Below are 14,974 nucleotides of genomic sequence, written 5' to 3'. Positions count from 1 at the left end.
CACTGTGTACTCATCAAAACTTCCTGCCTCAATTCTAGCAAAAGTTTATATACTGAGGGGTGCTGCAATTTCCTTTAATTTAAGGATGTTTTTAGGTCTGACTCAGCCATATTGGAAGCAGAGGCAACAGGGAAAAAAAAAAAAAATCGCAAAAGCATCTCCGGACATTTCAGATATATTTATTTTCTTAGACATTATTAAATTTTTGCAGGAGAAATGTGAAATATCCCCTCCTCCATGCAAACTTTGCATCTCGTTGCAGGAGTGCGCGGGCGAGCCGCTCTTCTCCCTCTTCTGTGCCATCAAGCAGCAGATGGAGAAAGGCCCCATTGACTCCATCACGGGAGAGGCCCGCTACTCGCTCAGCGAAGACAAGCTCATCAGGCAACAGATCGACTACAAGACGCTGGTAAGAAGGGGTGGGGGGGGGTTCACCTTCCCGGCGGGCCGGGGGCGGAGAGGGGACGCTTAATATGCTTCCTGGAGCATTGTGGGGGGGAGAGAGAAGACGGGCGGTTATGGGTGGTTGATCCCGAGATGCGCGACGGGACACAGAAGTTGTCGTTGTCACGCTTGACGCGCGGAGGGCACAGGAGTGGCGACCTCACTTCCTGTCGAGCGCCGAGCTGTCACGAAAAGTAAAATTTAAAAAAAAAAAAAAGAAAAGACGAAGAAATTTGCGTGTAGAAAGAAGATCTCCACTTCACTTATTGCTCATAAATCTGCGCCGCCACCGGGATTGTTTCGGCAGGTTTAATTTCTTCCTCTCGTTTCTATTGTCACTTTGAGAATGCCAATTTACATAATCTCCATATTCATGCTGAGCTGAGCGATTTCTCTCTACAATATAATCGATCTCTTCTGAACATCTCATTTTCAGCAATATAAAAACATGCTTACCACCCTCATTCTTTTCAAAGTGAAATTCCTCTTTTATATAGAATAAAGCTTTATACAATATTATGGAGATATGTTTGAAACTTTGCATCTTAAAGAGATGAAAATTACACCCCCATTTATGTAATGTGTATTTATGATCACCCTGTACTACAGGTATTGCCACTAACAGCCAAAGGCGGTGCTGAGTGATCTGATGAATATGATAATGCTATTATAATGAGCCGCTTTGCTGCGCGTCCCTTCAGGTGGCGCATTACTGCCGCGCTCTGCAGAAGCGGCCGTTTCCATAGTGAATCGGTGTTTTCTTCCTGACGCACACCTCGCGCAAAACCCTTCGGCAAACACGACAATATTGCGGTTCCATTAAGCGCCGATCGGCAGAGCAATCAAAATTAATAACAGAAAATACACAGACCTTTTCTCCACCGAGCTGCAGTTTGCATTTAGCCTTCGCCCTTTACCTTTTGCACTGTGCCAATTTGGAAAAAAAAAAAGTCATTTCTAACCTTTTTGGTTATAATGATGATCTCATGAGGAAAACATATCAAAAGGTCAACGGTTGAGTTCAGTGGAGAAAAAGGGAATTGGAGGAAAGCAGGAGGAAAAGTTTATTGAAGGGTTAAAGCAGGGAAGCGATACGATGGAGTGAAGGCCAGGGTGGAGGTAGGGTGAAGTGAAAACCCTCCAGAAATTATTCTAAGAGTAGAAATTACTAAAGAAGTGGTGACAATAGTAGAGATATATATTTACATGTTTTGTTCTTTGGCTACTTTTGCATCAGACAGTAACAACAGAAAGGCTCCAAATGCATCTGAAGAAAACAGCACCAGACATACAGCCAGTGTTTATTGAGAAGTATTTTCAGTCTAAAGAGGAACACGAAGTGCTGGGAGGGATGGTGCAGCCTCCTCAGAGCCCTGATCCTAACACCATCAGGTCAGGCGGTGTGTGCATGAAGAGACCGAGTAATCTGAACCAGGCTGCAGCCACATGGGATCTGTGCTCGGTTCTGTAAATGTTTCAAAACTAACTGTACAGTTTACTTCAAACTTCCCCCTAAAAACTTACTCTGATGTATCTTTTCTTAACACACTTTGCATTTCTGTGCTGCTGCAGGTGGTGAACTGCATACATCCAGAAAATGAGAAGAGCCCAGAGATCCAGGTCAAGGTGCTGAACTGCGACACCATCAGCCAGGTGAAGGAGAAGATCCTGGACGCCATCTACAAGAACGTGCCGCATTCACACCGGCTGAAAGCCTCCGACATGGACCTGGGTATGAGCCCCCTCCGCATGTCTAGTCCATCCGTGCGCCTGGAGAAGAAAAAAAAAAAGGCTGAACCGAGACACACATTGATTTTTACAAAGCCCTCCCTTCTTTACCCAGGCCTCCCGAAAAACTGCAAGTCTCCTTAGATATAGAGCGGCAGCTTTCTTTCTGACCTCGGGAGAGTTGACTTCCTGGCTCTGTTGGCTCAGATGTCTGAGATTGGTCTCTCCGCTCCTCAAACTTCACATCGATTGACTCTGTTGTCGACTCACGTCTGAGTCAGATGATTGATCAGTAAATCAATTGGGACGCGGAGTGATCTCTTCCCTACAAAATGCCATTTCTTTCGTTCTTTCCTGAAGACAGTAGTGTGAAAACAGACCTTTTTCACTGATACGTGTGTGTGTGTGTGTGTTGCTGGTATACGCTGCATATTCACATACAAATCCAAGGCAGCATAATATGGTTGTCCCTGATTGTTGGCCTGCCAATACCTACAGGCTGTCTTTTCACTGCACAGTGTGCTTTTTATGGTTTAATATTGCCAGATGGATTTTCCAAGCCCCTGTTGTGTGTTTGTAATAGCATATTTATAACCAACCCCCGATCTAAGATGGACTGATTGCATACCATAGGGAATCTGTCTGGGAGATGGCTAAGTGAAAAGATTGCTTTAGCCTTTTGACGACACTCCTAGATGAAATTGTTTTATGGCCCCCTTTGGGCAGGATGTGTTGTTCTATTATTGTTTTATTACGGAGGGGAATTGGAAATTGGAGCTCGCCGGCCACTCGCACCGCACCAGGGTGACTGTGAGTGGAGGGAAGGGAATAAGTCAACGCAGGCCCACTGCAGAACATGTCTGTGAGATTAAATGTTTTCACTCCAGACTGTATTTACAGCATGTATCCTACCTGTTGCAGGGATGGGGAGGAAGTTCTCGCTCAATCATGAGCCCATAAAGTACATTCAGTGCACGTTTCTCAGAGCTTTTCTTTATTATCTATTGTAATTGGAATCTTGGTTTTGTATTTCTTTTGTGATAAACTCTGCAGCAGAAACAGATCTATTGATTTGATTGTTTTGTTATGATGACAAGTTTTACTTATACACCTGTAGCTTTTGTAATTCCTGGCACACACACACACACACATACACAAACACACACAGGCATATATACAGAGACTGATTTGAGCAGCTGATAAAGATAATAGGATTGTGGCAGGCTGTCCTGAGACAGATTGGCCTCTTGTGTTGTTATCCCAGCTATTGTTTTAATTCCACTTTGCTGCAATCCATAGTCCTCCGCAGGGCAGCAGTCAAAACAAAGATGTGAGGCGGTGTGTGTGTGTGTGTGTCTCTCTCTCTCGCCATTGTGTACGTTGCCCATAGCAAGTGTGCGACATGCTTCTCTGCGGAGTACAACAGTCACCTTCAGCCTCTCTCTTTACCATCAGCCCCCATTCACTCCCCTAAGCCCTTATCTCCTCCATTGTGTCTGAGTGCATAAAGCAATCACACACATACACAGTTGTCTCCTCTCACTGATTGGAGACCATTGGATTTGGAAATAGGGACGATTTCAGTTTGCACTGGTTTTACACCAGGTTTCTTTTATTTATTGCTCCCACCTTTCTTTCGGTTCCCCATTTGTTTACCGAGCCTTGACTGGAGACAAGCGCTCATTTGCATCTTTATAGAAAGATGTACTGTATAGACAAAAAAAAAAAAAACAACAAAACAGGAGAATCTTTATTTCCCGCAGATTTCTCAGATGCTAACGCAATTCTGGCCGATCCTCCGAAGACAGGCTTCATCATGCACGGCGGTGATTGCTGCTTTGTTTTCCCGCTTGTGATCAGAATAGAAGATGACAGTGGCCGACGCAAGTGGGAAGCACGGCGAGGAGCGCAGACACAATAACATATTCATAAAGCCCATGATGTCTGCAGAAAGAATAGAGGAATCATCTGGCTGTTTGTTTTCGGGACTACTTCCCTTTCTCACTTATGATAATGTTGCTCGGGCATTGTGAGATGCTTCTGTCGCCGCTTTTTGTTTTGCATTGTGCTGAGGTTGTACAAATGCGGGAGGCCTGCTGTATATGCAGCGGAGCTGTAATTCGGTTGTAAGGTCATGTAAATGGCTCTCCATTGTGTATATGAAAGACGCCGTCATGTGCGCTGGAAGTCGCTCCTTGAGAGGTATGGAAATTAGGCCATTCGCAGATTTTGGGTACAGCTGCTGCTTCATTTCTGCGTATTATCGTGCAGCCCAACCTGGACCGTTTCCAGGGAAACTCCAACAACAATAACAAGCGTAGCCAGGCTCAGAGACGGAGATGGTGGTTAGACAAGGGGTGAGCAGGGAGCAACAGCGCCTGCAGAGAGCAGAGCGTAAAGGCCAGCGCTGCAGACGGAGGAGGAAGTGTATCAGCTCCCGGTCATGCAACTGTAATCACTCCCATCGATCGCTCCGGCAAAAGAGATGGAAAAGAGCAAAGAGGGAATGCTTCATTCTCAAACAACCAGCCCAGTGGATGATTCATTTAACTCACCTCTTATTACTGTCTCAAATAAGAGCCTTTTCTTTTTTATTTCTACATCTGTTTGCCTCTGTCATTCACCAGTGACAAAGATTTTTTCTTGTTGGTTTTTCGCTTTTTGATCGTATTCAGTCATTTCATTAAAAAAAAAAAAGAAAAAGAAAGAAAGAAAGAAAGCAAAGAAAAACCTCAATAGATTAAAATGAAGATGGGAATATCTTCTTTTCTCATGGACAGATAACCAACAAAAGTGGTGCTTTTTTTTTTCTGATGTTTATGTTTTAAAACCAAAACTAATTTCGAACTGGCTCCAAACTAACTTTATTTCAAAAAGATTTTGATTGCCACGCATACAATCATGAATATTGATGCCTTTGGGAGAAAAAAAAAAAAAACTGTTCCAGTCTTGGTTGATGTTGTGGTTCAAACAATGACTGAATCCATAATAAATAGAAATGAGAGATTCGACCACCACAATCCAGCGCCTTTAATCCCGAGGCTACACAAGGACATCAGACGCAGCAATATTTTGAAAAGTCTTGACAAATGTAAACTGAAAGGGACTTTTTTGGGGTTTTTTTTTCCTTTTTCTTCTGAAGAACAGTCGGTGCAGTGATGTTTCGCCAGCGTGGTTGATAAGAATCTGACCAGTTTTCCTCCGTTTCATCTGCAGAGTGGCGTCAGGGCCGAGGACAGCGCATGATCCTGCAGGACGAGGACGTCACCACGAAGATCGAAGGCGACTGGAAGAGGCTGAACATGCTGGCGCATTATCAGGTGGGTTAACGTGCGACCGGCAGCTGTTTCATTATATTGTGCAAAAAGCTTGAAAAATGCTTCAAAGTACTTCAAAAAAGTTTGCAATCCAAGTTTGTGAAATGTAGAATTCACAAAGAAAGCATTGACAAAAAAGAAGCTACAGAAACTTGACATTTTGCATCTGCAGCTTGTAATATAGGTTTCATCTTTTATTCGAAGGCATTCACAGTTTTTCAAGGAACGCTCGGGGTGTTTTCTTGACATTTCCACAGGAAAAGCACTCAAACAGCCCATAATTCATCTCTGATACTTTATGCAAAAAAAAAAAAAAAAAAAATGTTTTTCCATGCAAAGAACACCTGATATTTGACATTTCAAGCACATTCCGGTTCTTTATATTGCCTCTCTGCTTTTTAACCACCCAACATGCTCCTATCTATAGGCCTCTGATGTCCTCCCACCTCATAATGGACAGTTCAGTCAGAGCATTTTTCTCACCATTTCGAGGGGCCATTACTCTAAAGGCACAGATCCCCCTCACACAGGAGGGAGGGGGTGAAACGGCCAGCAACACTGCGACACTCAGAAGTAATCCCTCGTGTGTAAAGAGGGCTCCAGATACAATCTGATGTGTTGCTCAAGGGTCGTAGCTTTTCTGAAATGCCAGTAGGTATATATGAAATACCACTTCATGTGAAGGTCTGAATTTGCTTCTTATTTTTTTTTAATTAATACAAAAAGAAGTGCCTATTTGGTTGATCTGTTCTTTATAATGGAAGTTTTTGCAACACGCACCATAGTCTTTTGCTGGATTCAAGATCACAACACAACCCGATGCATTACGATGGAGGACGGCAATTTTATATACAAAATACCAGGATGTGTGACTCCTTGTCGACAGGTGTTTGGTGTCGCACACTGGCTGGCAAGCCGTCCAGAAAGAAAGTGTTTTGGAAGAGAAAGGCGACTCGCCTCGTCAATACGGTCTCAGTAATTTGAGCAGCAAAGCGAGCAGCGCCTCTGCCTTCCAGGAGCGGTTTTTGCTTGGCGCCTAAATTAAATGTCAGCGGCAGCAAGTGTCAACAAGCCGGGAGTATGAGGCGTGGGTGGAATGGATTAGGGACCTGATTCGAATTGGAGATAAGATAATGAACACAAAAGTTAATTTATTTTTTCTCAGGCCGGGGAATAAGGACACCTTATCCTTAATGGGCCCCCAAAAAAATCCACTTCTATCCACTCGGAAATTGTCAGGAGGATACTCAAGGAGATGGATGGGAAGTTAAAAGTGTAGTTTCAGACGTATCAAATTTACCCCCTTTTTGTTTTTGTCTTTTTTTTCTTTTTTTTTTTTCACTGTTATGGCTTGACCTCTGTGGAAGATTTTATCGCTCCACAAATCAAATCCAAGGATGGCACTCGACTGATTGATGCCACTCCTTGTGTTATTTTGGTATTTGTTTGTGCTGTGTCCTCCGGTCCTTTACATTTTGTTCCTTTATCAGAGAATAATCTGACCTGCCAGATGCACTGAACATCTCTAACTGGCCAAACTCACTCATTCATTCAGCCGTCAGTTACAGAGCGACAATCAGCTTCACAAACTTTGCCAAAACTTACATTCCTCGCTCAGGAAAACATCCCATAATAGCTACAAGCAAGAATTTGGCATTTTCCATATCTGATCTGTCGTTCCCATAATGAGATATTTCTCCCCGCCTCTTCTCTTTCGGTGCTCCGTTTGCTCCCTTTTTCCTCCAAATGTTATTTCCTGAAATGCCACTCCTCCTTTTTCACATTTCATTATGCTCCGCCGTGCTTTTCTCGTTTTATATCAATTCAGCACATAAGAGCGGCGATCAGGCACAATGCCCCGGGATGTTAGGGTTGTTGGGCTGCCCACAAAGGAAAAAACAAGATCTGCCCCGAGGGCCCTCCTGCTTGCAATGATATAAACATATTATGCATGAGGAGCAGATTGAGTGACAGGGTGAAATAATGACACAATCTTAATAATGCCCCGGCTCACTCAAATATGTGGACTAAAGCCCCCTGGTCTCATCACCCACACCATGATAAAGATCACTTCAATTAACCCCGCTGCTCCCTGCAGCGTGGGTTGCTAGATTATGCAGAATAGAAGTACCGTGTGTGTGTGTGTGTGTGTGTGTGTGTGTGTGTGTGTGTGTGTGTGTGTGTGTGTGTGTGGGCACTGCTGGGACCGACTCCATCCCGCTTGCGTTAATTGAATCCTGTTTGGCTGACTGAGGAAGGAGGAGCTGCAAGACTGACTTGATTCATTCATTCACACACACTTATTTACACATAGACCAACAGACACGCACGCCGCGTGAGTCCTCACATCTTCACACACACACACACACACACACACTCTCCGGCACACACGCCACCCTGGAGGATGGGTATTATTGAATGGAGACTGTGGGACGTCCCCTCTCACACAGGCCTGTGCGATGCTCTGTTAAACTCTCCCTCCTCCTGTCACTCATCGTGTGTGTGTGTGGGCTGAGTGGAGAACATGAGGGTAATAAGATATTCTCTGTTTATCTGCATGAATCCAGAATAGATGAAGGAAAACATAGAAAATGACACCAACGCCACGATGGGTTTTGATGGGTTAAGTTAAAATTCTTCACGAAAAATGAATCTTTTCAAATGTTTTTTTTTGTTTCAAGGTGTCGATTGCAGCTTAGATCTCTGTTTTTTTTTCTCCAGGTACCTGATAATGCAGTAATGGCTCTGGTTCCCAAACAAGTTACAGCCTACAATTCAGTAAACAACTCCACTGTGTCTCGAACTTCTGCGAGTAAATACGGTGAGTAGGTTTTCTGTACATCTTCACATTTCTGCACACTGGACCACACACACACACACACACACCGTCGCACTGGTACAAATCCAATGTGTGTCTTTTATCTCCTGAGGCGATGTGTAGAGCTTTGTGACTGTTTGCGATGCCTCTTTAGAGCTGGATGTGACAATTATTTCACCTCCTACGCATATTTCTGCGGATCACAGTGCATTTCATTAGTCACCGCCAGTCTTTCAGTCGATGGCGTCCTCCGAATCACATTCAGCACACGAGGGAGAACAGCACACGCTCCAGCTGTGAAGGGGTAAAAGTACCCACAATGCACAGGTTGAATGTCACTGAGCATAGTTAGTGGTTATTGTCATCGGTTTTGTCAGTTATGTAAACACTCATATTCATATGAAACAGAAACAAAAAGACTGTCATCATTAATAGTTTTCAATCACATTGTGAGATGCACTTGAAATATATAGTTTTTATTAAAAAGCGCAACTCAATATGCTCAATTTGATCAATCGCTGGACTTCTGACCGTTTGACTGTAGAATTCAGTATTTGTGAATGCAGGAAAGGAGAAACACAGGTTGAAAGCAGCTGATACTCCCTGCTAGGAACTCTGCATGTCAACAATAACAACCCCAAAGAAAAAAAGACAAGACACAATTTTAGAGCAGTTGAAAGGTTTTCTGAAACATAAAGAGACCAAATAGATGCTTTCTTCTGTTGTTCTGCCCTCTCGAGTGTCCAGAGTGTGTCCTCTCATCTTTCCCATGTGCCAGTGGGGTATTTTTTTTTTTTTTTTCCATTTTTTTTTTTTTTTTTCTCTCTCCTGTCCGTCTGTTACGCGTCTCCTTGAGCCTGCGAAGCCATCAAGTTAGTTGCTGATCAAAGGGGGAGCCTCACTGGTCACAAACACTTCAGACACTTCAAATGGCCTGCCACGTTATTAGCATCGCCTCATCTCCATATGGTGTCACCTCGCCTCTCTCTCTCTCTCTCTCTCTCTCTCTCTCTCTCTCTCTCTCCGCCACCAAATTAGTCCAGATAGGATGAGCCGGGCGGAGAAAGAGGAAACCGGGAACATCTCTCGCCGAGATTTCTTTTTAAAAGACATCAAATGCGAGTGATGCACTGGTGTAGTGCTCGAGAGTGACTTTGAACTCTCCTCTGATACAATATCCAAACAGCAAAACATATAGATAGATATATATATAAAGAAAGACTGAATAGAAGGCAGGGGGATGGAGGGCGGAGCAGGAGAGAAAGTTATGGAAAAAGTTCAAAGATTCAAACAAACACTGCGTAACATGTTGAGTCAGAGAATGAAAGGAGAAACTGTTGTGTTTGATCTTCGATGTAATGTTTCCATCAAAAGCAGAGAGGGGAAAAAGAAAAAAGAAAAATAGACACTGCCTGTGTGTGTGTGTGTGTGTGTGTGTGTGTGTGTGTGTGTGTGGAGAAGGATCAGAATAGAATCCGAGCAGAAAACCTCTCTCCTGTGAATCCCTGCCTCTGGATCACCCTCAGCTTTCTGACTCGCTGAATAAGTAATCAACACCAAATTAATGCGGCGCTCTGTGGATAAACACGGCTGAGCGCAGTGGCCTCCAGCACACAAGCAACCCTTGAAATCGAGTCACATTCGTACTGCGGACACCGAATTCACATTGTAGTAGGATTGGGGAGTCTTGTATCTGATGTCTCCCCCCCAAAATCTCCCTCCTCGACGCACTCTTCTCCCGCTCTTCTCTTTGCACGGATTGATTTCTGTCACGGTGAAAATCACTCCTTTTTTTCTCTCCCCCTCAAACCGCGCCCACTGATCAATGTTTTTCACACTGCGTAAACATTCATTGAGCCGTGTGTTTGGAAATGTCACGGCCACTCCGGCCATTGGGTGGGCCATACATATTTCATCTCGTCTGACACCTGTTCGATTTTGTGTCAGCCGGCCGATAGCACGTCTTGTCACTCGAAGAAGAAGCTATGAAAAATTAACCATGCAGACTTTCTAAAAGTTTCATATCCAATCTCACGGACCTGTAAATCTGGGGCCTCCGGCTTCAAACCACTGCATTCTACTTGTTGACACGCCGGTTTTGTTTTTCTCACTTCTCAGTTGCAGTCGTCCCATTTCGTTCATTTGTAGGTGCTAATTAATGTTATTTTTTTTGTTTGTTTTTTGTTTTTTTTCTGCGCTTTGATTTCTTTTTGTTTGCTGCAGTTTCAGAGGAATTTGGTTTCTCTGCTCTGTCATCTTTATAACTGCCAGAAATGTTTTCCTCAGATATTTAGGAGTACGCACAAACAAGTCCTCCCATTCGTCAGTCTTAATCACCACTTTATCAAACTCAGGTTCCGGAAGGACAGGAACCAAACTTTGAGGTTTTATCTACTGAAGGATGCTGCGCATAAAAACTCTTACGTTGTTGTAATTGTCAGTATTCTAATAGTACGGTTGTTTTTTCTGGACAGAGAACATGATCAAGTACACTGGAAGTCCCGACAGCCTGCGGTCCCGCACGCCCATGATCACGCCCGACCTGGAGAGCGGGGTGAAGGTCTGGCACTTGGTGAAGAACCACGAGCACGGAGACCAGAAGGAAGGAGACCGCGGCAGCAAGATGGTCTCCGAGATCTACCTAACACGACTTCTGGCGACCAAGGTGAGCCGTCCTGCCTGGATGTCATTTCATTTTGTTGAACGAGTGAATTTCCTGCCTTATCATGTCTTGACCTTCGCCGTCACTGTGACCTTCAGCCTGGTCTCATTATGACTCAGAAACACGTCACTTTGTTTTAATATTCATGCCTACTTTGGATGAGTCATCTCGGTGGAGAAGATTATTCAAATGTATTCCTCTATCCCCTCAGGTGAGAAAGAGAAAATAGATATTTCTGTTTGTTTTCTTTTTTCATTACTGTTGCATTGATGCAGCAGCATATCAAGAAGGATAAAGCAGAAAAGACCCATGAAGCTCGGGAAGGTTTTTCCCATTTAAAAAAAAAAAAAAAAAAAAAATGATCTAGCAAAAATAGAAATGTCTGTAAAATGAGGCTCTTTCAATGTGCCTCGTGAAAATGGCCCCCAAGAAGGGAAAAAAATACAGTTAATTTGGTTTTGGGGGGAAAATGTGACTTTGATCCAACAGCTGAATGCAAATTAACAATCCACTCCTAAAGCACCTTGTTCCTTTTTTTCTTCACCCCTCCATCAAGACATCCTTTCTATCAGACGCAGACAGGCGTGCAGGCGAGGGAAAAGCAAGAGAGAGGCTACGAACTGAAAATGTTCATGCTGTAATTTTTTTTTGATTCGGGAACATTTCACTGGGTTTTTTGATCCGCCGCCTGCCTTTGTTTGGCAGTTCGCGCAGACAACATTCACTCATAGAAATACACAGTGGCAGGAGTATAGAGCCTCCCTCTTTCTGTTGCTCTCTCTCACACACACACAAAGTAAACATATAGAGTAAACAGGCATGGAAAGAAGAGGAGGGCAAAAGAGCAGGAAGATTAAAACATCCTCGCTGGAATGTGTTGCGCTGAAGCGAGAGTGCGTGCCACACTGCTACGCAAGCAGCATGAATTATATTTTCTTCACATTATGTGAAAAGATCTCCAGAGTTTTGTGGTTAATTTCTCAGATTTGTGTGAGCTGGATTGTATTCTTCGCAGCCTCAATTAACAAGAAGAAAGTTGACAGCAGGTAAATCCAAAATAAGACCCCGAATTGCCAACAGACGTGTGAACGCACCTCTCCATGGCGGCCATGACCTGTGGTGTGTGAACGCCTCCGTGCGTGAGGTTGGGTGAACATGACCGATCGTGTAAAGCGCCAGAAAAGTGAAGTCTTTCCGCCGTGCTCCGCCAGACCTCAGCTTCTTCGCAGATAACGCCAGGCTCACCATCTTACAGCTGAAGTTCAGGATTTAGTTGCTGCAGAAGGACAAAGACTCTCGACCTATAAATAGAGCGACTGTAGAGTGTTTTTACACACAGAAATCTGACTTCTGAAGAGTTCTGACCTTAATGTAGCAGTAATGATGAGGAGCGACGGCATGAGATTCAAAATTTCTCTGAATTATTGCATCCTAAAATCTAAAAATACTAGTTTGAGTTTATCTCTACTGGTGATGCCCCAGAAACAACTGGCTGCATTGCTTGAATGCACTAAAACTACAACAGAGTCAAAATGTAAAGGGTTATGCACACATTTTCCATGAAGTACACCCATATTCGGATTGTGCATACGTTAAATTCACTTCGGTCGATGTTTCTGAGTTACATAAATGACCAGCTCATGCAAAAAAACCAAGGTAATGTCACAACGACGAAGCATTTGAACTGATTCAGGACGTCTTTCACCCGGTAGGAGAGCGATCGGGGCGACTGTGAAACGGGACATATAGACGTTCACACATGAGCACATGTTGCCTTTCGGACTCTTTGCGCCGCCCTGCTTCCCCGCCATTATCCTGCCGCGGAGTGCAGGAAGGTGGCTCCGGACTGCGGGCTGCACATCATCTCTCCAGATGGATTGTTTTCGTGAAATAACCAGTTTATCTTGGCTTGGCCATCGCTCTTGGTGAGAAATGATTGGCCAGACAGGGAGCGTAATTGACTGCGTTTGGCTTTCACCTTGCCAATAAATACTTCTCCTTGGCAACGCCGCCGACGTCTCCCGTATTAGCTCCATCAGTGTCACTCCGAGCGCGGGTGCAGGACGTGTTCATATGTGGATTGCGCTTTCCGCGCCCCTCTTCTGCCTTCCCCTCGTTTTCATCTCCCGCCCCGACATTTTCATTGTTTTGGCTCCGCTTGCATTTCAATGTGGAGGCAGCCGGCATCAAAACATCCAGATGACACATTGTGTTTAGAGTGCGGTCTAATGACGGGGTAGATGGCCGCTGGGGGTTGTTCTGGCAGTTTCAGCTCCACCGGGGGACCGGAGAGCCCTGTGATGATGACAGTGTTGATACTGGTGCACCCCCTGAGATAAACGATGACGTAAAATGTCACGGCGCCGGCGCCCGCAGACACACAAACAGGTTTTTAGCATCTATGCCCACACAGAACAGAAGGTATTCCCTCAGCTGAGGCTGAAGCCTCCTCACTTGCAGGCATGTGGGCTTGATATAGAGATACGTGACTCTGTCTTTATGGACGAGTGATGAGCTGTCTGGAATGTGGGCCACATTAGAATTATAGCCGTGATCGTCGGACTAACAAGATTTTCTCCGCCCACCCTCTTCTACCTCTCTTGACTCCGCGATTCGGTCACCCGCTCCACCCAAATTGGATTTTTATTTGCCGGCGAATGTACACACCTCATCCGCTCCACTCAATGGCCCGTCTTTCCTGATAGGAAACCTCCGTCGTTTCATTTCCACCGCGCTCTCTCGCCTCTTCCCGTGCATCCCATCAGCTCATTCTTTACAAGAGGATTAGAATCCCTCACTCTGTCTCTCCTCTCTCGTCTCCTCCTCCTCCTTAAAGTCGCCAACATTAAATCAAATTAGGGTCAATGGTGCAGTGTGGGAGCTAATCCGGCAGCACAAAGAGGCTTAAGAGATGCGCCTCCTGTTCCCAGATATTATTAAAAGTCAGCTGTGAAATAACAATTTCCCCCATCAAAGCTGCAAGCAGATTTAGGGGCCAGGTCCAAGAGATAGCAGTGTGACACAGACGTCGGAGCTCGGGGACAAAGTGAAACGCACTGTAGAAAGGAGTGTGCAAGTTTTTGGCAACCCTGCTTGTCAGCATGACTGTTGTGCATCAGAATGTATTGCTGGAGCACGCTGAAGCTTTCTCTCTCGTCTTTCTGCACACGCAGGGTACGTTACAGAAGTTTGTGGACGACCTGTTCGAGACCATCTTCAGCACGGCCCACCGAGGCAGTGCTCTGCCGCTGGCCATTAAATACATGTTTGACTTCCTGGACGAGCAGGCCGACAAACACAGCATCCACGACCCGCATGTCCGACACACATGGAAGAGCAACTGGTGAGTCCGGAATCCCCGGGACAGTTGGGAGGAAGTCATTTGAATCTTTAATTAAAACGCGTCTTATTAGTCACACCCCGGTGTGGCTCCACTTCCCGCCTTCGCTTCCTTGCGCTGATGTTTAACGTGCCGCTCGCACGGCCGGTACATTTTGGCACGTTTCTCGTGGCATTGCCGTGGCGCTGCCCTTCCAGTTGCCAGCTTTCACCACACGCCTCTCTCCTCCCCTAATATTCATTAACCGCAGGGGCGTGTAATCTTCATTAAAGCCAACCACAAGGGGCTAATCCAATTGGCTGCCAAGACTCTCCATCTATTATCATGGGTAACTGGGCCAAAAAAAAAAAAAAAAAAAAAAAAAAGCCTGACACCATGGAAATCTCCATAGTGACAAATGTACATTCCCCAGCGTACAGGTACGCCCCAGAAATTAATATCTACTGATTAATTTAGGCTATAATGACCTCTTCCAGTGTACCGGAAGAGGTTGGTGGGAGTTAAATAACCGACCAGCAGTGCGTCAGAATGAGGTGAGCGGGGAGGAAGAAGAAGGTGAAGAAAAGGAAGTGAACGCAATGGGAGTTAAATGCACGCTAATATCTCATTAGCCTCCTAGCCTCTGCCAAGATCCCAGCATGCATCACTCAGCCCCGGGCCGAGGA

At 44.9% G+C, this 14,974-nt stretch overlaps 1 protein-coding gene across 2 annotated transcripts in view; it reads left to right on the top strand.

Annotated features, from left to right (window-relative positions):
* The window catches only part of plxna4 (plexin A4), a 203,057-nt gene that overhangs the window by 178,924 nt on the left and 9,159 nt on the right, over positions 1 to 14,974 (top strand). Inside the window, exons 24-29 of one of the 2 annotated variants that reach the window (XM_030113595.1) lie at positions 263 to 409; positions 2,017 to 2,176; positions 5,389 to 5,492; positions 8,211 to 8,310; positions 10,782 to 10,972; positions 14,143 to 14,312. In XM_030113595.1, the coding sequence (XP_029969455.1) occupies positions 263 to 409; positions 2,017 to 2,176; positions 5,389 to 5,492; positions 8,211 to 8,310; positions 10,782 to 10,972; positions 14,143 to 14,312 (872 nt within the window). Of the gene's footprint in view, positions 1 to 262; positions 410 to 2,016; positions 2,177 to 5,388; positions 5,497 to 8,210; positions 8,311 to 10,781; positions 10,973 to 14,142; positions 14,313 to 14,974 lie in introns of those variants that run through there. The other variant, XM_030113596.1, reaches the window with a different exon arrangement.

Source organism: Salarias fasciatus, chromosome 17 (assembly GCF_902148845.1).
Source record: "Salarias fasciatus chromosome 17, fSalaFa1.1, whole genome shotgun sequence".
NCBI classification, from domain to species: Eukaryota; Metazoa; Chordata; class Actinopteri; order Blenniiformes; family Blenniidae; genus Salarias; species Salarias fasciatus.
The sequence above is the reverse complement of the archived record's forward strand: the minus strand, read 5'-3'. Positions and strand labels throughout refer to the sequence as shown.